The sequence below is a fragment of the Musa acuminata genome, chromosome BXJ1-3 (genome assembly GCF_036884655.1).
Source record: "Musa acuminata AAA Group cultivar baxijiao chromosome BXJ1-3, Cavendish_Baxijiao_AAA, whole genome shotgun sequence".
NCBI classification, from domain to species: domain Eukaryota; kingdom Viridiplantae; phylum Streptophyta; class Magnoliopsida; order Zingiberales; family Musaceae; genus Musa; species Musa acuminata.
The window spans coordinates 41,477,974-41,504,920 of record NC_088329.1 but is presented as its reverse complement, the minus strand read 5'-3'; the positions used below and the strand labels follow the sequence as shown (position 1 = coordinate 41,504,920).

Below are 26,947 nucleotides of genomic sequence, written 5' to 3'. Positions count from 1 at the left end.
GTCCAATATACAATTCAAAACCCGGTCTTCGGGGCGCAGTAGTTTTCTCCCCGGCCCTCTGTCTCACAACCCTGGAACCCAAGCAAAGAGAATATGGTGGGTGGACTGCACAACGAGGACATTGCCTGCAATGATTGGGGACGCTTCTCTCCTGCTACAGAACTCGAACCATGGAAAGCCAAACTGGGCGCTATGTGGTTTCTGTACTCGTCACCGATCAACCTTCGGATCGCCCCAACAACAGAGTTCTCTAATCCTGCTTGCCGACGACATTAAGTGTCAAGTGGTTGGCTATGTGGGCTTCTATATTGAAAAGGGACAAACTTTATCCGCAAACTATGTGGTCTGTAGAGATTTCTCTTCTTCTTCTCTAATGTCTCTGATGAAGTGATCATTTCAAAGTTGATAGATTTTGCTAGGATTGGAGACCTATCTTTCTTTTGGGGGAAACATCAATGAGCTTTGACTACTACTGGATTGGAGACTTCCTCAAGGAGGCAAATTACATCCATTCTCTGTCTTCTTCTTCTTCTTCTTCTTCATGCTCTGTTTTATTACCCTTGGAAAAAGGGCAGCAATTTGAGGTGAAATCTACCTTCATCTTCCACTGGGCGTGAGGAGGGGGTCCACTCCGCCAAGTTCTTTTGGTGTCCCCAAATCCTTTTTTTCCCCTTTGGCCGCCCCTATTTGGCCTCTCTCTCTCTCTCTCTCTCTCTCTCTTTACGTTGCACTCCTCCCTACCGTCGCGTGGTCCTCTCTACCGCTTCTTATCCTTCGACCCTTCGCTCTCTTCGCTCCCCGTCTCGCTCTCTCTTTCTCTGTGTATATATCTATCTCTGTCTCTCTGTTTTCTTCTTGCTTCTGCGGCGGCTCCTCGTCTCCCAGCCGTTCATGGCAGAATGCCGCTCCTTTTCCGGAGATTAGCGGGATTGGTGGCAGAAACGAGCGAAAGAGGTTGCCGGGGAGAGGCGGAGGCGGTGCCAGGAGAGTGAGGGGCCGGGATTCGATCCATGGAGCCCATGTCATGACAAAAGGAGAGAGCTTTCATTGATGCTTTTTAGCTTCTGCTTCCGTATCTTGGCCGCCCGCTGAGCACGGTTTCGCTATGGCTGGCAGCAACGAGGTCAACGCCAATGAGTCCAAGGTACCATCTCCCTCTTCTTCGACTTTCTTCTCCCTTCTTCCTTCTGCATTCGATACAAGGCTTGGATTTCAAATTTCGATCGGTAGGCTGCGGTACAGTGCGTTTGATGTTAGGGTTTTGCGATCGGATTTGTGTCTTCGGGTCGTGTGGTGGTTTCTGTGTGGTTCGATTCGGCCAAAATCGGAGCTTTGACGGATTCGAGTTGACTCTACTCTCCTTTGCTGCGCCTTCGTCATTTGGCGATCCGTTTGTGTTTTCAGCTCTGATGATAAGAGTTTGAACCTTTGCTTGAGATGGATAAAGAGGTTGCAAAAAGCCCCATTAATGTCATACTGTCCTTATCTCGTCGTAGATTTCGATCAGGTAAAGCAAAAAAAACATGCTTTTGGAACCATCAGGCGCGTCCCCTCTTCCCAGAAATGCAAAAAGTTGGGAACTTTGATCCGCATTCATCTCCAGTTCTTCCTATACTTGACGAAAAGTCAAAGAAGATGAACCCCACTGCGTTCTCCTCATCTTCTGCTTCTTCTTTGTTGTGTGTGATGGCGGCACAGATGGTGGTTCCCCTCAACACGTGGGTCCTCATCTCCAACTTCAAGCTGGCCTACAACATGCTGCGCCGACCCGACGGCACCTTCGACCGCCACCTCGCCGAATTCCTCGACCGCAAGGTTCCCGCCAACGCCACCCCGGTCAACGGCGTCGTCTCGTTCGACGTCCTCATCGACCGCCCCAACAACCTGCTCGCCCGCATCTACCGCCCCGCCCCCTCCACCGCCTCCGTCGCCCCGCTCCTCATCGACCTCTACCGGGCTCCCTCCCCCGACCCCTTCCCCGTCATCATCTTCTTCCACGGCGGCAGCTTCGCCCACTCCTCGTCCAACAGCGCCATCTACGACTCGCTGTGCCGCCGATTCGTCTCCCTCTGCGGCGCGGTCGTCGTATCCGTCAATTACCGCCGCGCGCCCGAGCACAAGTATCCCTGCGCATACGACGACGGGTGGGCGGCCCTCAAGTGGGCGTCCGGCGAGCAATGGCTCCGCAGCGGGAAGGACGCCAAGCTTCGGGTGTTCCTCGCGGGGGATAGCTCCGGCGGGAACATCGCACACCATGTGGCTTTGAGGGCAGCGGAGTCTGGCATCGAAGTCGCCGGCAACGTCCTCCTCAATGCCATGTTCGGTGGCAACTGCAGGACCGAGTCCGAGAAGAGATTGGACGGCAAGTACTTCGTCACCATTCAAGACAGGGATTGGTATTGGAAGGCATATCTTCCCGAGGGGGCAGACAGAGACCACCCCGCCTGCAACCCCTTCGGCCCCAAAGGTGTGACGCTCGAGGGTCTTCCCTTCGCCAAAAGCCTGGTTATAGTGGCAGGGCTGGATCTCGTTCAGGACTGGCAATTGGCATACGCAGATGGGTTGAAGAAGGCCGGCCACTTCGTGAAGCTTGTCTACCGCGAGCAGGCCACGATCGGATTCTACTTGCTGCCCAACACCAACCATTTCTACCAAGTCATGGAGGAGATCAAGAACTTTGTCAGCTCCAACTTGTAGTGAAGACTGCAAGATCCATGCTGCCAGTTTCTGCAACTGTTCTATTGGATTCTGAATCATAGGTGACTTGGTTTGAGGAAGGGCTCTGTTCTTATAATTTCTGCTCTCCGACGACAAATTTGATGCAAGTGGAAGATGCTTGTAAGATCATAGGTGACTCTGTTCATGGAAGGGACAACCTTTCTTTCACTACACTAATATGTCGCCAATGGTGTCTGAGACAACCATGTTGTAAATTGAGGTTCCAGAGGACCGAGAGTCTTGTGTCTTCGGGTGAGATAGATTGCCAGGATTACTGGCAAATACCATAACAGTATGACTACACCGACATGGTTAACTTGGTTTCTAGTAATATAAAGATGCACATTGTGCCCTCTCTCTCTCTCTCTCTCTCTCTCTCTCTCTGAATATAAGTTCTATGCTGTCTGAGATGTAGTCATTCTTTGAGGGATCCAATCTACTCCATACATAACTGATCTTGATGTGCATCTGTTGTCAAAGTGTAAAACCTGAGAAAGAATGATCTGTTGATGTCATGATTCATGCATGTGTGAGCCCCCAAGGAGAAAAGAGGACAGAGAAGGTGAGAATGGCAACTGGTACCAGATCATATGCAATCTAAAGCTATGGCCCATCCGTGATGATATGATCTCAGACATCACAATTAATATCCCAAGCTATTGTTTCCATCTTCTCATCGATGATTGATGCCCTGAAAACTTGCTTCAGCTGCAAAAAAAGAAGCACAACTCACTTGAAATTTTCTCTTTTGCGGAAGGAATCACCGAGTAAATGACTCTCGACAGCACATAATTCTTTTCCACCACAGCTTAGTTTTAAGCACAGCATCATTAGTCCTTTCCTTTAGGCTACTCCCAGCACCGGTGGGACATAAACTGATTGAGTCTAAGGAACAGTAATGGAGAGGGTGTGGGGAGAACAAGACGAAGTGAAGCTGTCCCAGGCGAGAGACTTCTCCTTTGTCCTGTAGCATGCACTCCACAGACGAGAGAGAGAGCATTTGGATCACAGTCGGTCTGCTTCTTTGGCAGTGGCAGCCTTCGCCGGAGCTGCTGTTATTGTCATGCCTCTGGGAGCTGGCAACATGAGTTTTGTCGTGTAGAATCCACCAACCATTTGGAACCTTTTCTTGGCGTTCTCGTTGGTGACAGCGTACGAATGGCTTTACATTGGCATTAAACGCCAGCCACTGCCAGCAGACACGAAGGGGACACTTTGGCCCTTCTCTTGATGACTCGTGAGGCTTCTTCTTCCTTGGCAAATGGTTGGTTGGTTGGTCAGCCATGCTCCAGAAAAGATGGTTTAATCCTTCAGCTCCACAGTCTCACTGTTGCAATCTTTTATGCAGCGTAGGTAAGCTTGAAGGTCACAAGAAAACAACGCTTGAGGCACAATTCCTACGCACAAATAGAGAATGAACTACTTCATCATTCCACACTATTTGAGAGATATCAATAAAGACCTCTTTAATTTAAAAGGATACAATGCATACAGTATTAATTCGACAACAAATAGAGAGACTGTTTCCATATCTCGAATCAAATTAATTTACCATAGGGTGGAAGTGTGGGGGGTACCTGCAACATGAACATGTTTGTCTCTGTCCTTGACTGGAAGATTGCTACTTGGGCTTCTTGATCTTTTTTATCCATCTTCTACAGTTCAAAGAAGACTATTAGGTAACAGATAAACTTCCAAAATCAATCCAAGCAAAAGCCAAAACCAAAGGAAAAAATGAGCATACTATTCAGGAATATGACATCAAGAATCCTGAATGATACTAAGAATTAGCTCTGCCAGACATGTTATCGGAAATGAATCCTGTCGGCGGCTACAAAATCCACATTCTATCATCTAGTAAACCTGAAACAAATTTCGTACCTTATTATGGTCCATTGAGATCATCCCACAGAAGGCTTTCCTCAAACCTGAAACAGATTGAGCTCGATTAACTTCAAAAAGCAGTGTGGCAATATTCTAGCCAGCGGTCGGCTTCTAACTTGCTCCTATAATCAAACCATTGGAAACTAATGCAAGATAGACTTGCACCTGTAACTAATAAAATAAACACAAAACCAGTAAACTCGATCCAAAAGAAACACAATTTCAGATGTTAGGAAGACTGGCTCCATGCTGCTGCTACATGGCAGATTCACCCACCACTGGTAGAAGGGAGGTCCCAAGAAAATGTAAAATGGCCTCTAACAAGAAGGATGGCACATTCAATGACATGTTGAAGTCAACATTCATTTCTGGCTAGTACAATCTAAGTATTAATAAGCCACGTTATTTGATATAGTCAACTAGCTGCTCATTGCTCTCTATTCAACTGCCCAGCTGACATTGGCATGCCCAGTACAGTAACATTCTACATAGGCTTTATATGTAAAAGAAAAAACAGCTGCCATAAGATCTGATGACCTCTCTTATCTTCTGGTGCTTGAGATGATGATATCATGTGAGAAGATTTCTTCAATGTCTGACTTTATTTGATTTCTGGATTCAGTAACCACAAAAAAGGAGAATAAAAAAAAGGTAATGTCCTGTTTCTTGGTACAACAGCATCCGGAATGGCTGAATTACTTGGGGGTTTGTCATAGCTCTTCTATAGATACAAATGTGGGATATGCACAAGAAGTCAATCAAGCAAAACGAACAGCCATTCTTCACTTTAACATTTGACCAATCAGCTAGATTATGCAAATTCCCAGCATTGGTCTACAAGTACATGCAAAACATTAGCATATGCAAAAAAAATAAAATTGGACCACTCGAACGAACGTACTAATGAAATGATTGAAAATTAGTTTCATTGAAGATATTGTGTGTTAAAGTGTAGCAGAACCAACACAACCAAGTAAATATAATTATTTATCGCCAGTATTCAGCTAAAAAGCCAAATTTCATGATCTCAATTAGCTCATTGTTATGTATGTCCAAATTAATAGCAGTGGGAGTTGAGTCCCGTGGATTTGACTAAGACCATAAAAAGCCAGAGAATTCATAGCCAGTCGGCAACTAAATCAATAAAAGGAAAAGATGGTTCCAGAATTCATAGCTACCTATAAAGCCCATTGACTGGAAAGTTAAGCTGATGTAAGAATGGTAACTCCAAAATAATTCAGTGAATGGGCAAGTATAGCCAAATCATCTCTGCCTAGAAGCCACATGGCATATTCCCAATATAGTGACAAACACTTGCTTACCACACTACATGCCGTAGTAAATGACTCATCTTTTCTAGCTAAAATAAAAAAGATAGGACAATCACATATGCAACCAATTACAAATCTGCACAAAACATCATGCGAAGTCAAAAAATCATGACCTTTAATCACTTCACCTACAGAAACTACTATAACTATTTATTCTCAAGTTCTGGTTGAACTTCATATTATGGTTTGCAAAACTAAAGATCCAGATATACAGAAAGTCTTCTATAACTGCAACTAATTTGGCAGACTAATGACATCCGTCTTCTGTTTTTCGCCTTCTTCAACTTGTCATATACTCAGTGATATTCCTTTCATAAGGGTACATTCACTTATCATCAATTGTTTAAGTCCTCATGTTATTTATTGTCATAAGATGTTAAGGTTCCATTTGGTTGCTTGCTTGCGTCCGATGAAATGGGTTCAACCGAGTCCAATTGGACAATCAAATGTACTAAGAATCGCACTTCACAAGAAAATTTGAAGAGACGGGTCATCCTGAACAAGGCATCCAACCCGTAAAATAAAATAGGTATCACCTTGTTCCCAACACAAACCCTTCAAAGCTCAAGTTAGTTTTGAGTAGTGTTTCGTGGAATAAAAAAGTCTAGTTCTTAGTGAAAGAGTCTTGTTTCACCAACATGGATGCCGACATGGATACTATCACAATGAGGATACCATGTAGACACCAACATGGATGTCAACGACATAATTTACCAATTACCTTGTTGAGTTCTAACCATCGATCCAAAATACTGATAAGACCCTAAAGTCTTATTGTAAAAGAAATAAAAGAAATGATAAGGCTCTGATACCAAATGGTAAGACCCTAAAGTCTTATCGTGGAAGAAAGGGGAGAAAAGGGAATGATAATGATCGCTTCGAGGGGATCGGCCTCCTTGATCACTTCGAGGGGATCGACCTCCTAGGGTTTGTCTACAGAGTGGAATAACATTTCATTGATTAACTGATTGATTGATTGATTCCAAAAGAAAGGGTTACATCACTATTTATAGAGTTCCACCTAGAGTCCACCAGGACTTGGACTCTTAATAATAAATAAATATTAAATAAACCTATACTTGACTCTAACTGGATTAAACAGACTCAATAAACAACTGAACTAAATAGACTCAATAAACATTATTCAAAAGCTCAGAAAAAGGGTCCTAACAGTTCCTCCCTCTTCAAATCAGCCTTGTCCTCAAGGCTGAGCAGCATCAATCTCGGGGAGCTTCTCTTTCAGCACTTTAGTCATAGACTATCTGCAACGCATCACAACCCGTTGATCAAGTAAGTATGGTCTCCACTTTTTGAGAGTGTAAGCAACTAGTCGATCTTTCAGTGTAGTAAACATTGCAAGAAACTTCTGGCCCTGTATAATCAATTTTATCTTTGAACTTTTGCTATCACAAGTGAAAATCCGTCCATCAACGATCTTTACTTCAAATCTGTCAGAGTCTTCAATGTGGTGGGCCAATCGGTCAACGGTCTCACTGTCCATAAAATTGTTAGTGCTACCAGTATCAATCAAAACTATAATAGGCTGATGTTCCAGAGTTCCGCCAACTTCCATAGTTTGCGGGTTAGAATAGCCGGTTAATGCATGCATTGTATGTATGGTAGGTCCAATATCTTCATTAGAATTTATACCTTCATGATCGAAGTCCACATTCTTAGCTTTCGGTTCCTCTCCAATTGGTTCAATCGTCATAAGTTGCCCTTGTTTGCATCGGTGCTCCTTACTCCACTTTTCATCGCAATGCTAGCACAAACCCTTCGCTAATCTTTCTTTAAGTTCTTCTTGGGTTAGTCTGCAAGTGATAGGATTTCGACTGGGAGTAGATGGGATGTGTTGCTTGCTGATCACTTGTTTATTGACACCTCTGTTTCGACGATATTCCATGCTGATTTTTTCCTTATGCAGGCGTGCAAATGAAATCGCATCTATCATAGTGCGGGGTTGACGAGCCTTAACTTTACACCGAATCTCACGATTAAGCCCTTCAATAAATGTATCCAGAAGCTGTTGTTCCGACCAATCTCTAGCTTGATTTGACAATCTTTCAAACCTACTCTGATATTCCAACACTGTAGAAGTTTGACGAATTTTGGCAAGCTGACCATCAACATTCTCATATTCGGATGGGCCAAATCGAACAAGAAGCCCTCTTTTGAACTTCTCCCATGAAGGAACTTCGTAAACAGTTTCATATCAATCGTACCACTAGAGTGCATCTCCCTCGAGCTGGATTGAGGCCACTTCTACCTTAGATTCTTCTGGGGTTCTGTGAAAACGAAAAAAAAATTCCGCCTTAGAGATTCAACTAGTCGGATCCTCATATTCCCATCGTGGAAATTCTACCCTAATGCATGGGTAGTGTGTGTCACCATCCTGGGGCCCTTTTCCTGTACCTCCAAATATGTTCAACACAGAACTTGAAACCCGCTAAAGTGCTCCAACAAGCTCTTTTTGAAATCATGAAGGATTTCTTGTAGCCGATTCTCAATTCTGGTTTTCAACGCTTCCATTTGTGCTTTCACTGAGTTATCGGCAGCCATTGCATACGATTGCAAGTCGGTAATTCCCAATTTTTATTTCTGATGTCTAGCCAAGGGCATCCACACTGTAGCTGCGAAGCTACCGAGGAGGAAGAGGTGCTGCCCTGTGTTTCAGTCGCTGCATGAGATGAGAGCATCGGGTGCTGGAAGGTGACAACTGCAACTGTTGTGACTCACGGGAGCGATCGCTAAATAGCCAGGTTGAGACTGCGATGACGGCATCCGGTGGCTGCGGCAGCGGAGGCAGAGCAAGGGAGAGGCAGCGTTGAAGTGGCCGGGGTTGAGGTTGCAGTGGAGAATAGGAATCGACGGTGGCACTGTGGAAACAAGGGCAATTGGTGATTTGCCCTGTTTCTGTCACCAAAGCAAGGGGGAGGCTGCGAGGATCACGGTTGGGCGACGAGCAACGCCGTCATTGGCTGGGCAGTAGCAGCGACGGTGACGACAGCCGGCGTTCGCAGCAACAAGGGGACCCGCGACTGTGGTGCGACTGAAAACAAGGGCAACAAGGTGAGTTGCTTGTGCTTGTTCTGTTTCGGTTACAAAAGATGCAGAGCAAGGGGGAGCGGCGGCTGGGAGGCAAGCGACGGTCGTCGCACGGTGGCTAGCAACGGTGGTGGGTCGGCTGGGCGGCGACGGCGCTCGAGGGGAAGAGGAGTGCTGGTGGAGGCGCGGCTGCAATCGACGAGGGGCTGCGGAAACAGAGGAAGCTCTGTTTTTGCAACCGCTGCAAGGAGGGGCTGCGACAACCGACAGCTGCGGCTACGACCCAAGGGGGGGGCGACACGATGGCGGACTAGGGCAGCGTCGCCGACGGTAGAAGCGGCGATGGGGTGGTCCGCTGGCTGGGATCGACGAGGTATCACGGACAAACTTCGAAACAAGATGTTTGATGTAATGCTTATGTATGTTCGTGTCTTTTGGTATGTTCATGCTTTACACAGCATGTAGAGGGACGGCCGAAGGCTTAATAGTCTCATTTTAGTTGGGTTTGGTGGCCGCTTTAGGCTTGTAAATAAAGGTTGTGTCATGTGGACACTTATGAGATATTTTCGATCTGTAATGGACCATTTTGACCCTTTGTTGTGCAACTGTTCAGAGCTTGTAAAGTATGTTTGTAATTTGCATTGTCTATGAAGTGTTTCTTGGAATGTTTGCTTGTGGATCCCGAGTGAGGCGCTTTCTCTAACCCGTTTTCTCTTTTGTAGGTCCTAAGGGACTATGGGGGGGGGTTTCGGGGAGGCTGACCTTTGCGGACGGACACACAAGAGTGCCGCACGACTTAGGCAAAACCAGCTAAGTCTGTGACAAAGGAGCTGCGGCTACAGAGGAAGCTCTATTTCCGCAACCGCTGCAAGGAGGGGCTGCGGCAACCGATGGTTGCGGTTGTGACCCGGGGGGGGGTGGGCGGGCGGGGCCGGGGTTTGGGGTGGGTGGTGCGGCACGATGGCGGACTAGGGCGGCGTTGTCAACGGTATAAGCGACGATGGGGTGATCCGCTGGCTGGGAAACGACGCCGGCAGTCCTTCTCGCTCGAGCGAGATGGGGAAGCGAGGAGAAGAGGTTGCTGGCTGGGTGGGGGCAGCGGCGACGGCGGTGGCTACTGGCTGGGCAACAGAGGCGACAGTGGTGGTCCATCGGCCAGGAAGCAACGGCGGCAGGTGGGCTAGTCGGAAGCAGGGGTCCGACAGGGAAAGCAGGGGTGGCTGCGGTTGCTTCTTCTTCTTCTTCTTCTTCTTCTTCTTCTTCTTCTTCTTCTTCTTCTTCTTCTTTTCCGAAGATGAAGATAACTACAACAAGGGGGCAGCGGCGATAGTGGCGGCTGCTTGCTGGGCAGTAGCGACGACGGTGGAGAAGGGGCAACGGTGGTCGCTAACCAAGACGCAGAGGTTCTTTCTTGGTTGAGAAGGATCGACATTTGTGGTTGCCGGCTTCAGCCTTCCTCACACAATTTTTTTTTTTTTATAGCTACGGCAACACTGCAACGCCAAGGATCGCCGCTCTGATACCAAATGATAAGACCCTAAAGTCTTATTGTAAAAAAAATGAAAGAAATGATAAGGCTCTGATACCAAATGGTAAGACCCTAAAGTCAAATGATAAGGTCTTATCGTGGAAGAAATGGGAGAAAATGGAATGATAACGATCGCTTCGAGGGGATCGGCCTCCTTGATCACTTCGAGGGGATCGGCCTCCTAGGGTTTGTCTACAGAGTGGAATAACATTTCATCGATTAACTGATTGATTGATTGATTCCAAAAGAAAGGGTTACATAACTATTTATAGAGTTCCGCCTAGAGTCCACTAGGACTTGGACTCTTAATAATAAATAAATATTAAATAAACCTCTACTTGACTCTAATTGGACTAAACAGACTCGATAAACAACTGAACTAAATAGACTCAATAAACATTATTCAAAAGCTCAGAAAAAGGATCCTAATAAATACTTAATATTAAGTTAACAGTAGTACACCTATCAGATATTTATAAGTCAATATATATCTTTGCTTGGAAAATCACCCACACTCAAGGGGGCGACATCAAGTCTAGAATCAAACTATAGCATTGTGCACGTGCGGCCTAACACAGTGGTGGATCAATATTATGACGAGCTCTTTGTCGATGAGTAGCCTTTCCTACTCGAGCCCATAACTATGCCGAATGCTAGATCAGCTCTAATACCTACCATTTGTGAGGACTCAATCTGATAATATAACTTGCCCGTTCACTTGTTGAGCCTAAACTACTGGTCCAAAGTACTTCAATCCATATTAATAAGTAATCAGTAGTACACTTAGATATACATACATCTAAGTGATGTGGGACCAAACCGAGGTGTTTTAAAAACATACCACTAGAATTTTCCTATATGTTAATAAAAAAAGGTGACCCCACAAAACTGCTTCAACAAGAGAAGATTTCTTATGCATTGATATCATCTCCTTTTTGAACCTCTTTGATTGAGAAGAAAAATATTGTGAGGAGAGAATTACACAATGAGAGAGCAAATGCTGGCTTTGGCCATGAGCAAGATCAGATGGAAGAGATTTTTTTTTTATAGCTAAAGTGTGGTTATGAAATTCACTTGCCTACATATCTCACAGTTCAATGCTAATCTTAGATTCACTCTGTATCTTTCAAACCTAAGATGTATTGACGATAACATATGTTATTGCAATTTCCAACCATCGCAGATGAATATTTTTCAGGATATCAAATATTACTAAAAATGGTACTAGTTAAAGAATTAGTATTGCTAATATTTTTAACAGGGAATAGCAACATTATACATTCATACACAATAAAATTACAAAAACAACGCACATGTTGGAATTGTAAGCTCAAAACTCACCAAGTAGAACTTCATAATCTGCTAGTCTGTTATTAATCTAAATAATTCCATCAGCAATCCCTAGTCAATTTCTATAAAAGGTCTGCATTCTTAGTTTTGGAGAAATCATCTGTTGTATCATCCGAATCATTGTGTATATCATAAACTAATAATTCCATCTGCAGTATCTATTCAAACTTCACAAAACAAAAGCATCCTCATCATTGCCATAACCATGCTTCCACATCATCCCAATAACCGTTGCTGCCTCTGGCCTCCTCCCTGTGTTGTAATATGCCTTGTACATTATCAAAAAAGTTGTCCTTGTTCGACTAAACCTGAAATTCTCCATCTCATCCAGAACACCAAGCATCTCCTCCAGGCGATTCTGCTGCCCATACATCACCATCTTGCAGTGATACAGTGATCGAAAAATCCGCCACCCTGCATATTCTGCCTGTCTGATGAACCCAGCTAGCCGATCCACCGCATTATTTCTGAAGTAATTTGATATGATGGAACGCATTATCCCTGTAGTAGTCACTATAATGTGCCGTTGGAATGCCTTGGATATTAATCCTTCCATTGCTTCAATCATGCTCTCCTGTGCATACATCTTGATTAAAAGTACAGTGACCCAAGGTTTATAGTCATCATCTGGAATCAACTTCATCAAGGCTTCCACTCTTTTGACTCGATCAGGGTGAGAACTCTTAGTATAAGCACATATCATTGCATGGATCAAAGGCCACTGCCGATTATTGACTGTCTCCTTTACTTGATCATAAGTCTTTTCCATCTTCTCTAAATTGTTTGAGTAGGCATAACCCCTCAACATCAGGAGGAGGGTACCAGCATCAGGTTTGACAGGCCCCTCCAGCATAGATTGGTACATCCCCTCCATTTTATCCCACATCCATGCCGTAAGATATGCGGCTATGGCTGTGTTGTAGGTGGTGATGGTGTAGGAGAGCTCCGAATCATTGATTGCTTGGAGGGTGGTCTCTATATGCTCCACGAGCATGGAGCGGCCAAATACAGAAAGCAGAATGTTGTAGCTGACAATGGTGGGCTTGCACTCGGCATCTTGCTTCAGGACCTCAAATACCCAGATCGCCTTCTTGGTGAGGCCATTGTTCATATAGGTGGACATGAGGGCATTATAGAGGCAGACCTCACGGATGCCGTCAGCTATGGCTTGGGAGAAGAGCTCCGCGGCTAGATCGACGTTCTTGGTGCGGCTCGCCAGGGTGATGGCCTTGTAATACTCCTCAGGGAGCATCGGGATCTCGGCATCAGCCTGCCGTTTTCTCCAGTTAAAAACCTAGAAGACGATGCAAGATTAGAACTTTAAGAGTGATTGAAGGAGCCGGAAATCAGATGGCGAAAGCGAGAAAGAGAGACAGTAACAGGTGAAGAACCTGAAGGGCGAGGAGCGGGCGGGACTTGAGGCGGGAGAGGAGCTCGACGGAGGCGAATCCAGCTGGGGGAAGGCGGAGGAGGGCGTCGAAGGAGCCAGAGCCCAGGGAGACCGCAGGATCCTGGCCGTCGGGCAGGGCGAGAAGCTCGTCGGCTAGTGCGGATACGGCAGATCGGACGGCCTCTTTGTCAGCAGAGGCAGTGGAAACGGAGGCAGGGTTCTCGGAGAGGCGGAGGATGCGGTCGCGGAGGTCGGAGATGCCGTCGGAGCAGAAGCCACGCGCGGCAGCGGTTGGATAAGATGGAGACAGGGTGTTGGGGGAGCGGCAGAGCGGGTAATCGAGGGAGAAGAAGCGACGGCTGTGGAGAAGGAGGAAGAGGCCGTGCTTCGCTCTCGCCATCGCCATCGCCATCGCCGCCGAGCCGTGCGCGGCATCCAATTATGTTTAGGTGGGCAGAAGGGGAATAGGAAATCGACGGTTGGATCGAGAGCTGGTGATCGAATCCAAACAAGAAGTACCGCGTGCAATACCTTGATACTTTCTGGGCCAATATGGGCTGGGCTGAGCTTACATACCGCAGGTTGTTGAAGGGCCAGGCGGCGAGTCGTCCTGCTCGGAGATGGAGGCGTTTGTCTTGCCGGCCACGACCACCTGCTCGAAGAAGTCAAGTTGGCAGCACCGACTCGGGCCCCCTCTGCCCACATCACCAACTGATAGAATGGCGACTATTGGCACAGTTTCAGAAGACAGGAAAAGCAATAATAATGACAATGATGTGGTGCGGATGAATTAATTAATATATGATATAAATAATTAGGATGCTTGAGCTCATTCTCTTCCCCTGCGATGAATCCACTTGTTCTTCATTGTCACTTATTGCCAGAAGACCATCACATCGTTGAAGCCTTGCCCTTTCGGATTTCCCTCGTAAACATATTGTTCGGTGATTACACATTGCAAATCTCATTATTCTCGAGCGTTATGCGCTTAATTACATTCCCGGTGGGCACGTGGCCAAGCAATCTCCTAACCGTTGCTAACAGCATCAAGATTCGTGCGATGTGGGCAGTGCGACTGGGGCCTGGGAGCGATCGCTGCGGCCTTTTACGACCCACTCGTCTCGGCTACCACTAATAATAGGAAACTGTTGCCTCACACGTGGACCTCCTATGTCCAATCACAAGGCAGGCCAGTTCCCCGGGAGCCATTAATGGGTGAGAGAAGTACTACTCGCTTTTTTTTGTTGCGCTAAATTTAGAAAGAGAAAAACCACCGAAACAAAGCTACCTGCCTTGTGATAGTACGAAGCTGCAGATTCACACGTGGTCCCACATAGGTCCAGTGATGAGGGTGGTAAATGAATGGGCAACGGAGAGACGGGTGAGAGAGAGCCATATCGCGAGAGCGATAACCTTCGCCTCCGTGTGCTGTCCAAATGTAGAGAGAGAAACAAAAATCGCGTACTTTTTGTCTAACCCCATCCGTCGCCCTTTATAAGGCCCCGTCATTCTCCTTTCGATCTCGTCCTTCTGCCTCACTGTTCCCAATCCTCCGCCCGCTCCGTTACCGTTTTGGGTAAAAGGAAGGAAACAGATACTGGAACAGAAAGCCATGATGACCTTGTGCACGACCCTGCAAACGATGCTGAGGTTCCGCAATCGCGATGACGACCGGCGGCGGCTGAATCAACGCAATCGATGCCGTAATATACCCACTTCGTACGGCGGCGGGCTCCGGATCCTCGCCGGCGACGCGCCGCGGCCGCCGAACGTGCTCGAGTCCTCGGCAGTCGGGCGGCCGCCGGAACGCGTGGACCCCGGCACCCGCGGCCTCCACGAACTGGACTACCACGGGGGGTTCAGCGTCGTCACCGAGGGCCTCGGGTCGGAGAGCTGCGACGGGGGGCTGGAGGCGGAGGAGATGGCGAAGAGTTGGGGGTGGAGTGGCATACCGCGGCGTAGGAGGGCGGAGGCGAGGATGCGGCCGCCTCCCCCTCCACCGCTGCCGTGGCTGATGGGGCGGACGAGCCGGTTCATGCGGGCGGTGAAGGAGTGTGGGCGGTTTCGGCTGACGGAGGTGCGGTTCGAGCGGCCGCCGGAGATTCTCCGTGCCTCCCGCTCCGGCGGGCGCCTCCGGTTGGACTTCGTCGTCCGATCCGATCGCGAGGAGAATGAGGAAGCAGCAGTAATAGCAGAGCAAGAAGAAGTAGTAGACGATGGTGATGAGGAGGTGAGAGCACCGGCGGTGGTGTCGCCCAAAGAGATGGTGATGCCAACGAGGAAGGGGGAGGAGCGGAGGTGTCAGGCGACAGTGAGCGGTCACGGCGTCCCGATGTGGTGGAATCACCGCCCCATCATCGCGTGATGCGGGAATTAGGGTACGCGCGTCACTCACGTGCGGGCGACGTCATCCTGATATCCTTTTAGTTACGACATTAACTTAATTTAATATAAAGTGGACGTTTTTTAGATTTGTAGTTTTCAATATATTTTTTAATGCATATTTTGTGTATTATTGGTTAAAATAATAATAAGGAGATGACTTGTTTCGTTGGGTGCTCTGTACAGGACGTGTGTAAATGCTTTTGAAGCTAAAATAACTTGATATATAATATATGTATGTATATAGTTTTGTATTTAACGTGTATACATAATATAGCAATCCATGTTTGACTTAATTCCCTTAAATCATGCGGCCGTTACACCATATCCACCTTTACAGCTCATCAACTTTGTCTTATAATGTCAACCTTCACAGTGTGATGACATTATGCAGTCAACTCTTGTTCAAAATTTATGCGTCCACAGTTAGAATTGAGAATGAGATTAGCTTAGGCAACATGCTTAGTTGTAAGCTTCAAATAAGGGATTATAGTGTAATCATAATTTCTCAAAAACATTTCTATTTAGTCTTCTATTAGAAATGAGGTTATATTATTATTAATTTTTACTTAGCCATTTTGAGTCAGTAGTTTAAATGTGACAAAGTTAACATCTCATTAGGTCGAATGTGATAATTAGTATCGGAATTAATCTTGTATTAGACACGATAAAAGATCTAACTAAAAAATTGATTAATCATGGATGAAATGTTATGTTGGGTCTTAATAAGGATCTCAAACCCTTTAAGCGAGAGAAGTTATGAAAGCAGTCTAAGAGAATTTTAACCTAAGCATTTTAAGTTAATGGTTTAGCTCAACAAAAATAGTTAGTCAATTATCCTATCAAGTTAGGTCTTAATAGGAATAGTAATATTAAGTCTTAGTTGGTTCATTATTCTTCGTTGCTATCTTATAATAATGATATCAATATCGAAAGTGAGAGAAGACTTAAATTAATTTATATAAATTTGATGCCATACTTCTTAGGTTAATAGTTCGACTTTAACAAATTAAGTTAATAGATTAATTATCCTATCGATTCATTTTTTCAATGCTTTTATTTAAAGCAATCAGTGTTTCTTAATTTACAAATGGTCAAAGAAGCAATACAGATACTTACATGCCACAATAGCTTCCTAGATGACAAAAGGGTGCAACACAATGTGGATGTTGATCCTAAGTTTCTTATTCACATCAACCAGCCATTGTTTCTGAGTTCTGCAAGGTTAAAGAGAAGAAAGGGAAAACCAGATGTTGTTTTCTGATGCTTGAGCATCATATCCTGAGGCCTTTCACACCACCACCACCTGAGCTGCAGCAAGCCTTGCAATTGGGACTCTGCAAGGAAAGGAATACATCAAGATTAAATGAACCCTGCATCCAAATGACAAGCTAGAAGACACCAACTGCAATTGGCAGTGACAAATAAGGATGATACAGTAACCTCTGTCATGTAACTACAGGAAAAAAGTGCAAACCCTAAACCTGAAAGGAGAACATGAGACATAGTCCAGCCCAGCCTGTGCAAAGAAAGCAACCGAGGAAGGTTCGCCACCATGCTCACCACATATCCCTACCTGTTCAAGAAACCATACATCCTACTAAGACCTCCTCCTCTGTGCTGCAGCTTCACACATGTATACCACTTACCTTGAGATCAGGCCTTGCTCTTCTGCCTCTTTCTGCAGCAATCTTAATGAGCTGACCTACTCCTTTCTGATCAAGCACCTGATTCCAAACAGGAACAGATCAATCTCCCATAAGCAATAGAATAAGACTCTTTCATGGACTTGTGTTTTACCTCAAAGGGATCATTTTGGAGGATGCCTTTGGATAAGTAGATGGGAAGAAACTTGCCGACATCATCCCTACTGTATCCAAATGTCATCTGTGTGAGGTCATTTGTTCCAAAAGAGAAGAACTCTGCCTGCTCAGCAATCTGCAAACATGAAGTTTTGATGTAGCAATATTTGCAGATATTGCTAGTAGATTCAACTTGAAATCTTGAGAGTCAAGCTTATAACTCAGTTGTAGCATCGAAAGGAAGACACAGCTTTGGATACACAATTTACCTCATCTGCAACAAGGGCAGCCCTCGGAACCTCGATCATGGTTCCGACCTTGTAGCTTATGGAGGTTCCCATCTCAGTGAAGACTTGCTGTGCCACTGTTCTTATCAGACTCACTTGATGCTCAAACTCCTGACACTCAAAAAAGTCAAATAGATTCAGTGTTGAACACTCAAAAGTCAAAGATAATGTAAGATTCGTGCCTGAGGTGTTCCTGTGAGAGGAACCATTATCTCTGGCAAGACTTTCACTCCCTGATTGCTCATGGAGATTGCAGCTTCAAATATGGCCCGTGCTTGCATTTTGGTCAACTCCGGATATGATATGCCAAGCCTAACAGAAGTGTTCTTTAAGTGACAAGTGCTGAAATCATTCAACAAGCAACACAAGAAGAAAAGAGAGCATCGTTGGATCCAACCTGCAACCACGGAAACCGAGCATGGGATTCACTTCAGAGAGCTTCTCTATTCTTGAGAAGACTTCCTCCTCACTTGTGCCAGTCTCGGCGGCCAGTTCGGTGACGATGTCCTCGATGTTACCCTCCGGCAGGAACTCATGGAGCGGAGGATCCAGCAGTCGGATAGTCACCGGAAATCCTGCAAGTCAACGTCAAAAAAGTCAAACACATAAACTCACCCCCGTCGAAAGTCAACCGTGGGAGGAAAGCAGCCTACCGTCCATGGCACGAAAGATCCCTTCAAAGTCCAATCTCTGGTAGGGCAAGAGGAGATCTAATGCCCGCTGCCTCTCTTCAAGATTTGCTGCCATTATCATTTTCCTCACCGCCTTTATCCTCTCATCTGAAGCAAAGAACTGAGGAACAATGGAACAATGGATATCAAACACCAAACAATCTGTTCCTAATCAGTAACACTATTCATTATCATCTTGGCTAAGGTGAATCCTAAAGATAAAGCTGAAGTTACACTGAGCTAACCATGTGCTCTGTCCTACAGAGTCCAATCCCCTGTGCACCATTGTTTCTTGCTGTCAGTGCATCATCAGGTGTATCTGCATTTGCCATCACCTACAATGATGCTAATTTTAGTTCTATTGCGATCATAAATAGAACCTGATATGTGGAGAAAGACGGATCTTGAGAAAACCTTCAGTTGCCTTGTCTCATCAACCCATGACATGAAGGTTTCCAAGTCGCCACTGAGAGCTGGTGGAGAGAGTGGCTGCTTCCCCAGAATCACCTCTCCCGTCGATCCATTGAGTGATAGCCAGTCTCCTTCTTGAACCACTTCGTCTCCAATAACCACGACCTACAAGGCTAAATCCAACATCAGAAAGCAATTGAGATAATAATGCAATTCAATCATGATTTCAGTTCATCTTCTTCACCGATTTCTGAGAGAGAACTCACCTTGTCCGCCTCATTCACACTGATGTCAGAGCAGCCAGAAACGCAGCATTTTCCCCAACCTCGAGCAACCACAGCTGCATGGGAAGTCATGCCTCCCCTTGCTGTTAGTATTCCTTCGGCGGCGTGCATGCCACCGACATCCTCCGGGCTTGTCTCGGTCCTCACCTTCACACATGTCAAAGGATCAACAGTCTTGATGCAAGCTCCAGGCACTGTTCATCTTACTTGCCAGGGGAAATGTCTCACCAAAATGACAGCCTTCCCTTGAGCATGCCATGCTTCGGCATCATCTGCAGTGAAGACGACTTGCCCAACGGCAGCACCTGGTGATGCGGGCAAGCCTGTGGCGATCACCTTATCCTTGTACGCAGATGGATCTTCAAACTACACAGGACATGAACAGGGAATGAGAATCATATGGTGAAGACAGAGCAGAACAGCGTAGGTGAGCAGAGTACTTTGCATACCTGGGGATGAAGAAGTTGGTCCAAGTGGCCTGCCTCGACCATCTTGATCGCAGAACGCTTGTCGACGAGGCCTTCGTTCACCATGTCAACTGCAATCTTCACTGCACCTTTGCCCGTGCGCTTCCCTGTTCTGCACTGCAGCATCCATAGCCTGTTCTCCTGAACAGTGAACTCGATGTCCTGCAACAATGGAGAGAACTCACCTCAGGTAATTGCAGCTCCACAAACTGAAGACTAAAATCTTGAGGTCAACTCCGACACAAACACAAATCTCACCATCATTTCTTTGTAATGCCGTTCCAGAATGTTACAGTTCTCAACCAGCTCGTAGTAAGCTTCCGGCAAGCAATCCTTCATCTTATCAAGATCCTCTGGGGTTCTGATTCCAGCAACTACATCCTCACCCTGAGATAAGGGTGATATGGTTCATCAAGGCTGCCATGAGAAAGTGTGAAGAAGAAGATGCACGACACCTGAGCATTGATGAGGAACTCGCCGTAGAGCTTCTTCTCGCCCGTGCTGGGGTTGCGAGTGAAGAGGACTCCGGTCCCGGAGGTGTTCCCCATGTTCCCAAACACCATGCACTGCACATTTACTGCAGTCCCCTTAAGCCCCTTGATTTGGTTGATGCTCCGGTACTTGTTGGCTCTCGGGCTGTCCCATGAATCAAACACGGCGATCACCGCCATGTACAACTGCCGCTTTGGATCTGCAAGCAGTTCCGATTGACTTCCCTTGGACAGAGTCAAGAAAGATTTGGGGTAGAACACTTTACCTGTAGGGAAATGCTCCCCTTTGGCCTCGGTGTAGACGTTCTTGTACCGTGTGACCAGTTCTTTGAGGTCGGAGGCGGTAAGGTCGGCGTCTTGCTCGACGCCTTTGACCGCCTTCAGGACTTCGAGCTTTTCTTCAAACAGTGAGTGGGGGATCCCCATGACCTTCACAAACCAAACGTAACAGGTTTCGGTGCCCTACAGAGATCAAAGGTGATCGATCGGAAGAATAGGCACATACCACGTTCCCAAACATGTCCAAGAAGCGGCGGTAGGAGTCGTAGGCGAACCTTTCGCCGCTCTTCAGCGCCAGCCCGGCCACCACCTCGTCGTTGAGGCCCAAGTTCAGCACCGTGTCCATCATCCCCGGCATCGACACCTGCCATGAATGCTTCAGCGTAATTTCTTACTAGCCCGCACAAGAGCAAGCATGCAATACTCTGATATAGCTACGAGTATCGATCTACCGCGGCGCCGGAGCGGACGGAGAGGAGGAGGGGCTTGGAAGGGTCACCGAGACGAGCCCCCATGACCTCCTCCACGGCACTCAGCCCTTCCAGTATCTCCTCCCAGAGTCCATCCGGAAGCTTTCGGCCGCCTTCCTGGTACTCCTGGCAGGCCTCCGTCGACACGGTGAAGCCCGGCGGCACCGACAGCCCGATGCTCGCCATCTCCGCCAGGTTCGCTCCTTTCCCGCCCAGCTGCCACGTACGCAAGTTTGCATGATGCAACAGTCAACACCCCATGCATGCACACAGCCAGCGACTGGCGTGCACTTACCAGAGACTTCATGCTCTTGTCGCCTTCACTCTTCCCCTTCCCGAAGGTGAACACTCGCTGAGAACATACAGTAGCAGTCGGCTTCAGATTGATTGCGTTGGTTTATAGGGGGTGTATAAGTAAATTTAGACAGCGCCATGACGTGGCTGTATCGGTGACTCGGAAGACATACCTTGGTGGTGGTGGGCACGGGGGAGGCGACGGCTTGGAGCCGTTTGCGGGTCCAGCTCCTGCTACGACCTGACCGTGGCTCCGACACATTACACCCCTCGCACCTCACGGCTTGAGCTCGACGCCTAGCCAAGCTGCGACGCTCGGCGCCCCAGCGACCCACCCCCTCCCTCCTCCTCAGCTCTTCCACGGGGGGCCATTCCATGGCCGTCGGCCTCTTCTGTACGTATAAATACGTCATGGAACGCACGCATACGCCCTTCGTGGCTGAATACGGCATCTTCTTCTGAATTAGACAGACGAATGAAGCATGAGAACTGCTGATGCTTCATACTATATGAGAAGAAGACAAGAACATGATCTCGAGATCACTATGACTTGATCCGGTACTCTTGATCGTCAAACGCGATCAAAAGAGGTATTTGCAGAACAAGAAGAGATTGGAATCAACTCACCTTCAATTAAATGCTGATAAATTCTGGTCGGTCTTCTTCTTCTTCTTCTTCTTTGTTTGTGCTTGCCGTGTTATGATTCGCTCTCCTGCGAGATATGAGGAAGTCCGAGAGGCGAAAGCGCCTCGGACCTCAAGAAAATACGAAATAAAAACAAAAAACTAATTGACATAATTACCCTCCTCGACAACGAAATGGCATTCGATCTCACACGCTCGGCTGCAGCGTCCGAAGGATATAAAAGTAAATTCACACATCACCATTGGGCACCTCTTGTGATGCACACGGGAGGATCATAAACGTACGATCGAAGGGGTAGCGTCGGTCCACGTGGCACGATTGCGGTCACAATGAGCCGACATCTTATCTCCGAACCCTGCGCGTGGCCTCGGCGATTTCCAGCCACTTTTGTTTTCGACTCGAATCACGGCTACCGATCATATAACTTTCAACAAAAATTAGATGTGATCAGTGGATGTCACAAAAACACATTGGTGATGCAATTCTATCGCATCATCAATTCATCGTCTTTATAATCCTCGCACAGAAAAGAGGCAACATTCATGTGGAATAAGAGGTTCTTTGTTCCATCTCCATTTAATTTTAATTTCGTAGTATATTTCGATGTAAATTTAGTATTCTGTGCGTTTCTTTTTTTTATTATGTTAAATTTAAATAGCGTACATAATAATATACTAATAAGATAGAGATACATATTGCCATAGCGATCATCATCATCATCGGTATGTAGTTGAATCCCCCTCAGCCAAATCTTTAAGTTGCACGATGATGATGGTGATATCATCGGTTCTTCGTCCAAGCCGTCGTCCATGCCGTCGTCCATGCCGTAACCACGACTGGTAAGACCGGGCAGCAATGGCAGAACAGGCATCCCGAGGATCCGCGAAACAGGACACCTGCGATAACAGGCATGTATCTGTAAGAGACAACGAAGAGAGCTCAAACGAAGCTACGATTCCTACTGTACCATGTCGACCACGGCTTGACTTGAGAGGAAGTCGAAGACCCCATCGCTGGCCACCACGAAGAACGAATGGTTCGCGGTTAGTTTCACCACCTTCAGCTCCGGCACAGCGATCAAGCCGACGCTCTCCAAGTCCGAGTCTCCGAAGCTCCTCGATAAAGCCAATCCGAAGTCCCGCCCCCACAGCCTCGGTGTGTCGGGTTTGTATGTCTCCTCATCGTCGCTCCAGCTCCGTTCGTCGGGATCCTCCTCCCCCGACACCATCGCCCCGTACTGCCTCAACCTCTCGCGCTCGTCCTCCCGGAGCGGCTTATGGTCGCTCGACAGGTCCTCCGCCACCACGCGATCTCCGTCCCAAACGCCTGCCACCGCCCGCGAGTCCCCCACGTTCGCCACGACGAGGGTGTCCCCCCGAACGAGAACTGTGATCGCGGTGGTGCCGCTCGAGGAATCGTCGATCTCGCTGTCGTGGAGCGCCATGTTCGTGGCGGCGAAGGCCGAGCGGTATGCTTCCGTGGTGTTTTCCCACAGGCGAGGGTCACCGGCCAAGATGTCCGTGAGCCTGTCGCGGACGAACGCGGAGCACTGGGCGCCTAAGTCGCCGTGGCCGTCGAACACGCCGAAGAAGTGGAGGTCCGGGTTGCCCTGGAATTGCGTCTTCACGTAGAAGCTGTCCTGGTTGGCGCGGTCCGGCCTGCCGGGGTAGTAGCCCCGCTGCGTGAGGGAGGAGTACTGCAGGCGGAGGCCGGCGCATGGGACGGCGGAGGAGCCGAGCGAGGCTCCGGAGAGGACGTGGCGAACCCTGTGGAGCGGGGCAATCGAGGGGTCGTATTCGTGGACTCGGGAAGGGTCAGCGGCGGCGTGGGTGGAATGGCAGTGGACGCAGCAGTTGCAGCGGCTGCGGCACCACTTCTTGTAATGGCCAAAGCACTCGACATGCACACATGCCATCCTAAGCGGTACAACTTCAAGCTTCCAATGAAGAAGATTATACGACGAACTCTTTCTCTAGTTCGTAGCTACATCTGATACGGGTAATCTGCAGCACCTGATAAGGCTCAAAAAGATGGGCAGAGAACAAGTGAAGAAGCAACAGTGACACGAGAATTGAGTAACCAACAGGGCCAAGAAAGGATGACCAGTTAATTAGGTAAAGGGAATAAAGAACGTTAGGCCAACAGTTGAGTGTTGCCCGGGGTCAGCTGAGGAAGACGAAGGCAGCAAGAGAAGTATCAGCATGTCGAGATACAGGTTCGGAAAGGAGAAGTATCAGATGGAAGTCAAACACCAATCAAACAATCATAGTAACTCGAAACAAAATAAAATCTTATTACAACTCCTCGACAAATACTTTGCAGCTAATCTGCTGCTCATTCTTAAGTGCACTCGAAAGGAAGATCGCACCCCTATTTATTGTTTAAACTCATGATAAACAAATACTAATATTATCTTAACACTCTCCCTTCATACCAATATATCTAATAACGGTGAAAGATCAATACAACCATATCAATCATCTTTACAAATACCTTTCATGATGTGCAGAATGAAGCAATAAATATCTTTGATATGTAGAATTTAACTGCTAAAGCTTCGATCAGTACATGGAGGGTGAATCTGGATGGCAAGACATCCAACACATATAGAATTGTCATTACAAGATATATAAGTGAATAACAACATACTTTAAGAGAAAAAGGGAAGCACAACACATCTTAGGAGGAAAAGATAACCTTGAAAGTTAGTATGTCTAGAAAGAATTATCAGCATGGTTCATAAGATGACAATGGCCACATAAGATGGATCTGAATTGGTAATTCTTTGCATGAGCAACATGTGACATGTAGAACCAGATGGATAAGAGAATCTAAAACAAATACTTGAGTGTCAACCATACTAACTTCAAGCAAGTCAAGATCCATTGTTGTGCTAACTTGGACTGTGCTAATCCAAGTGGAGCCGACCTCAGCTGTCCCGTCTTGTCTATTTGGCACCTCGACCCAGATGGACTCATAAATTATTATATCACATCACATATAAAAGATCAAAAAGATGATCTATTGATTCATGTGTACTTTGACAGATTGATCATTGTCAGGGAACTATGAAGATGTAAAGGTATTCGTCCAATTTCACCTAATATGAAGAAGCCAAGTGATGATATCATTTATTTCGCCAAACAATTTCTGACGCATGGCGTGTGCTACATTTTTACTGGCCGAAAACAAGTCATACATTCATCTCCTATTCCTTCGCTTTTGTTGCCACCAATTCAATCAATCGTGTCACGTTCTCATACGAAGAACCTCCCTCCATCATCGCTTTCCGTGCCTTCTCTCCAAATTCTTCAGCTCTCCTTCTCCTCTCTTCTCCCTCCTGCCCTCCGTCCATCAACCTCTCCACGGCCTTAGCGACTTCCTCCCTCGAGATCCGCGCTCCCTCTTCCGGCGATTGCCTCATCTGCTGCATGGAGGTCTTGACGCCCACCGCGACTCCGATCCCGAGCACATCCACGATCAACTTCTCGTTGAGGAATTGCTCCGAGAAGAGCGGCCATGTCGCCATCGGTACGCCCGCACTCGCGCTCTCCAGCGTCGAGTTCCACCCGCAGTGCGTCAAGAAACCACCCACCGCCGGGTGCGACAGGATCATCACCTGCGGCGCCCACCCCCTGATCAAGAGACACTTTGAGTCACCTTCTTTCTCGAGCTTCTCTTGCAGCCATTGGTCTACTGCGCCCGGAAACCTTTCCAGGCCATTGATGACCCAGATGAATGGCCTGTTTGAGGCGAGCAGACCGTAGCCGAGCTCCATCAGTTGTGCGGGTGCGAAGCTGCCGACGCTACCGAAACTGACGTAGATCACGGACCGTGGCTTCATCGAATCAAGCCAATCTAAGCATCGGCTTGCATCCACTGACAGCTTCTTACCCCTATTAGCCATGTCCAACCTCCCTGATCTATAACACAGCGACACCGGTCCGATGGTGCACACCTTCTTCCCGGAGGCCGCCGCTAAGCGCTCGGCATATCCTGGCTCCAATTCGTCGACACTGTTGACGAGGACACCGTCCATGGCGAGTTCGCCCTCTCGTACTTCATTGCACATCTCCGTGAAACGAGGCAGCAACTGGAATTGAAGTGGTAGTTGCTGCCTGGCGATCTCGAAATGAAATGGCAAGCCTGGGAGCACGAAGGGCTCGGTCGGGGACGACGCGCGCTCATGGGTCCTGTAACAGTAGAGGTTGTGCATGCAAAGAAGTGCGAAGGAGCCAAAGCCTTGGAAGATGAAGCATGGAATGCCGAGCTCGCGAGCAACCTCCGGAGTCCACGGGTAGCACGCGCCACAGATGATGCAGCTCGGGGCGATCGTCTGCTCTCGAAGCAGCTCCTCCAGGGGCTGCCGCAGAAACTTGGATCCGCGGTAGAGGTTGGGCATCAAGTCCATGGAGGGTAGGCTGTCGCCGGTCTCGCAGCCCTCCGGGAGGCCCACCTCCACCGAGGGTAAGGGGAGGGTGGCGAAGCGGATGGGAAGACCCGAGCTGGCGATTTGGGCGATGGTCGGGCTCAGTCGAGCGGCACCGTCCCGCGTCATCACGACGGTGACGGTCACGCCACGCTCGGCGAGCAGGCGGCCGATGTCGATCATGGGAATCGTGTGGCTCATGCCCAGCCACGGGATGAGAACAAAGTGGAGGTTCCTAAGACCGGACTCCATGACTGCCTTGGTTGAGCGGTGAGTAGGAGCGAGTCTTGTTGAGGCACAAACGGTTGAGTACGAGTATGCTTGGGAATGAAATCAAAGGGCTTCTCTTATAAAGCTTCCAAGGCACCATCAGATGAGGAGTGGTATTACGACAGACGGAAAGAGAATTCCATGACAGATTCTGACCCTATGGAGCCATGAACGAAATTTCTGAAACGTCTCACAAAGCCTCGCCTCGGTGGACGTCAACGGAAAACTCTCCTGCTATGACGACACAATGAAACCCATATCACTACGTCAACATCGTGCCCCATTAACCATTGACCAGAAGGATAAATCAGACTCGGTAGACCAAACATACATGGCTGATGGAGCATGAGGCCACTATGACGAGCGAAGTGGTAGACAAAGAACAAGACGTGTCAAACTTGAAAGGGCTCATAGAGATGGACGCATATCATCTTTAACATTGTTGACCTCAACTCAAAGGTCAACAGGAGCAGGCCATGTCCCTGATAACATGATGTCGACATGGACCGCCTCCAAGGC

At 47.5% G+C, this 26,947-nt stretch overlaps 6 protein-coding genes across 7 annotated transcripts; 2 read left to right on the top strand and 4 right to left on the bottom strand.

The window, feature by feature from the left end:
- Window positions 1-697: 697 nt before the first annotated feature.
- LOC103978881 (gibberellin receptor GID1C) lies at window positions 698-3,071 on the top strand. Its single transcript, XM_009394833.3, has 2 exons — window positions 698-1,144; window positions 1,699-3,071. The coding sequence occupies exons 1-2, from the start codon at window positions 1,106-1,108 to the stop codon at window positions 2,695-2,697; spliced, it is 1,038 nt and encodes a 345-aa protein (XP_009393108.2). The 5' UTR covers window positions 698-1,105; the 3' UTR covers window positions 2,698-3,071.
- Window positions 3,072-11,715: 8,644 nt separating this feature from the next.
- On the bottom strand, window positions 11,716-13,730 carry LOC135631409 (pentatricopeptide repeat-containing protein At2g30780-like). The gene is made up of 2 exons (XM_065139070.1): window positions 13,248-13,730; window positions 11,716-13,150 (listed from the first exon to the last, which is right to left on the bottom strand). Exons 1-2 carry the CDS (start codon window positions 13,656-13,658, stop codon window positions 12,026-12,028), a joined length of 1,536 nt encoding a protein of 511 aa, XP_064995142.1. The 5' UTR covers window positions 13,659-13,730; the 3' UTR covers window positions 11,716-12,025.
- Window positions 13,731-14,666: 936 nt separating this feature from the next.
- Window positions 14,667-15,797, top strand: LOC135637953 (uncharacterized). Its single transcript, XM_065150857.1, has one exon. It carries the CDS (start codon window positions 14,859-14,861, stop codon window positions 15,609-15,611), a length of 753 nt encoding a protein of 250 aa, XP_065006929.1. The 5' UTR covers window positions 14,667-14,858; the 3' UTR covers window positions 15,612-15,797.
- An 869-nt stretch (window positions 15,798-16,666) lies between these two features.
- LOC103978884 (pyruvate, phosphate dikinase 2-like) lies at window positions 16,667-21,833 on the bottom strand. 2 transcript variants are annotated; one of them, XM_009394836.3, is made up of 21 exons: window positions 21,712-21,833; window positions 21,258-21,542; window positions 21,086-21,142; window positions 20,773-21,006; window positions 20,547-20,684; window positions 20,308-20,470; window positions 20,006-20,241; window positions 19,809-19,937; window positions 19,533-19,712; window positions 19,312-19,449; window positions 19,066-19,230; window positions 18,803-18,964; window positions 18,634-18,723; window positions 18,371-18,509; window positions 18,115-18,292; window positions 17,900-18,029; window positions 17,700-17,828; window positions 17,429-17,566; window positions 17,278-17,355; window positions 17,113-17,204; window positions 16,667-16,965 (listed from the first exon to the last, which is right to left on the bottom strand). In XM_009394836.3, exons 2-21 carry the CDS (start codon window positions 21,534-21,536, stop codon window positions 16,920-16,922), a joined length of 2,901 nt encoding a protein of 966 aa, XP_009393111.2. In that variant the 5' UTR covers window positions 21,537-21,542; window positions 21,712-21,833; the 3' UTR covers window positions 16,667-16,919. The 2 variants fall into 2 exon arrangements, with proteins under 2 accessions (XP_009393111.2, XP_064995124.1); XM_065139052.1 differs by lacking the exon at window positions 21,712-21,833 and having other exon boundaries at window positions 21,258-21,551.
- Window positions 21,834-22,311: 478 nt separating this feature from the next.
- On the bottom strand, window positions 22,312-23,779 carry LOC103979543 (probable protein phosphatase 2C 35). Its single transcript, XM_009395716.3, has 2 exons — window positions 22,697-23,779; window positions 22,312-22,625 (listed from the first exon to the last, which is right to left on the bottom strand). The coding sequence occupies exons 1-2, from the start codon at window positions 23,642-23,644 to the stop codon at window positions 22,446-22,448; spliced, it is 1,128 nt and encodes a 375-aa protein (XP_009393991.1). The 5' UTR covers window positions 23,645-23,779; the 3' UTR covers window positions 22,312-22,445.
- Window positions 23,780-24,730: 951 nt separating this feature from the next.
- LOC135631391 (UDP-glycosyltransferase 73D1-like) lies at window positions 24,731-26,513 on the bottom strand. The gene has a single exon (XM_065139038.1). It carries the CDS (start codon window positions 26,408-26,410, stop codon window positions 24,938-24,940), a length of 1,473 nt encoding a protein of 490 aa, XP_064995110.1. The 5' UTR covers window positions 26,411-26,513; the 3' UTR covers window positions 24,731-24,937.
- Between the last annotated feature and the right edge of the window lie 434 nt (window positions 26,514-26,947).

Bases quoted from the DNA above. Each gene is read 5' to 3' on its own strand.
- LOC103978884 (XM_009394836.3), bottom strand. From the start codon at position 21,536: ATGCCGTATTCAGCCACGAAGGGCGTATGCGTGCGTTCCATGACGTAT. The intron at 21,143-21,257 runs GTATGTCTTCCG...GTATGTTCTCAG, and splicing joins CCGTGCCCACCACCACCAAG to CGAGTGTTCACCTTCGGGAA. The intron at 21,007-21,085 runs GTAAGTGCACGC...CGTACGTGGCAG, and splicing joins ACAAGAGCATGAAGTCTCTG to CTGGGCGGGAAAGGAGCGAA.
- LOC135631409 (XM_065139070.1), bottom strand. From the start codon at position 13,658: ATGGCGATGGCGATGGCGAGAGCGAAGCACGGCCTCTTCCTCCTTCTC. The intron at 13,151-13,247 runs GTTCTTCACCTG...ATCGTCTTCTAG, and splicing joins GCCCGCTCCTCGCCCTTCAG to GTTTTTAACTGGAGAAAACG.
- LOC103978881 (XM_009394833.3), top strand. From the start codon at position 1,106: ATGGCTGGCAGCAACGAGGTCAACGCCAATGAGTCCAAG. The intron at 1,145-1,698 runs GTACCATCTCCC...ATGGCGGCACAG, and splicing joins TCAACGCCAATGAGTCCAAG to ATGGTGGTTCCCCTCAACAC.
- LOC135631391 (XM_065139038.1), bottom strand. From the start codon at position 26,410: ATGGAGTCCGGTCTTAGGAACCTCCACTTTGTTCTCATCCCGTGGCTG.
- LOC135637953 (XM_065150857.1), top strand. From the start codon at position 14,859: ATGATGACCTTGTGCACGACCCTGCAAACGATGCTGAGGTTCCGCAAT.
- LOC103979543 (XM_009395716.3), bottom strand. From the start codon at position 23,644: ATGGCATGTGTGCATGTCGAGTGCTTTGGCCATTACAAGAAGTGGTGC. The intron at 22,626-22,696 runs GTACAGTAGGAA...CTGTTATCGCAG, and splicing joins GTCAAGCCGTGGTCGACATG to GTGTCCTGTTTCGCGGATCC.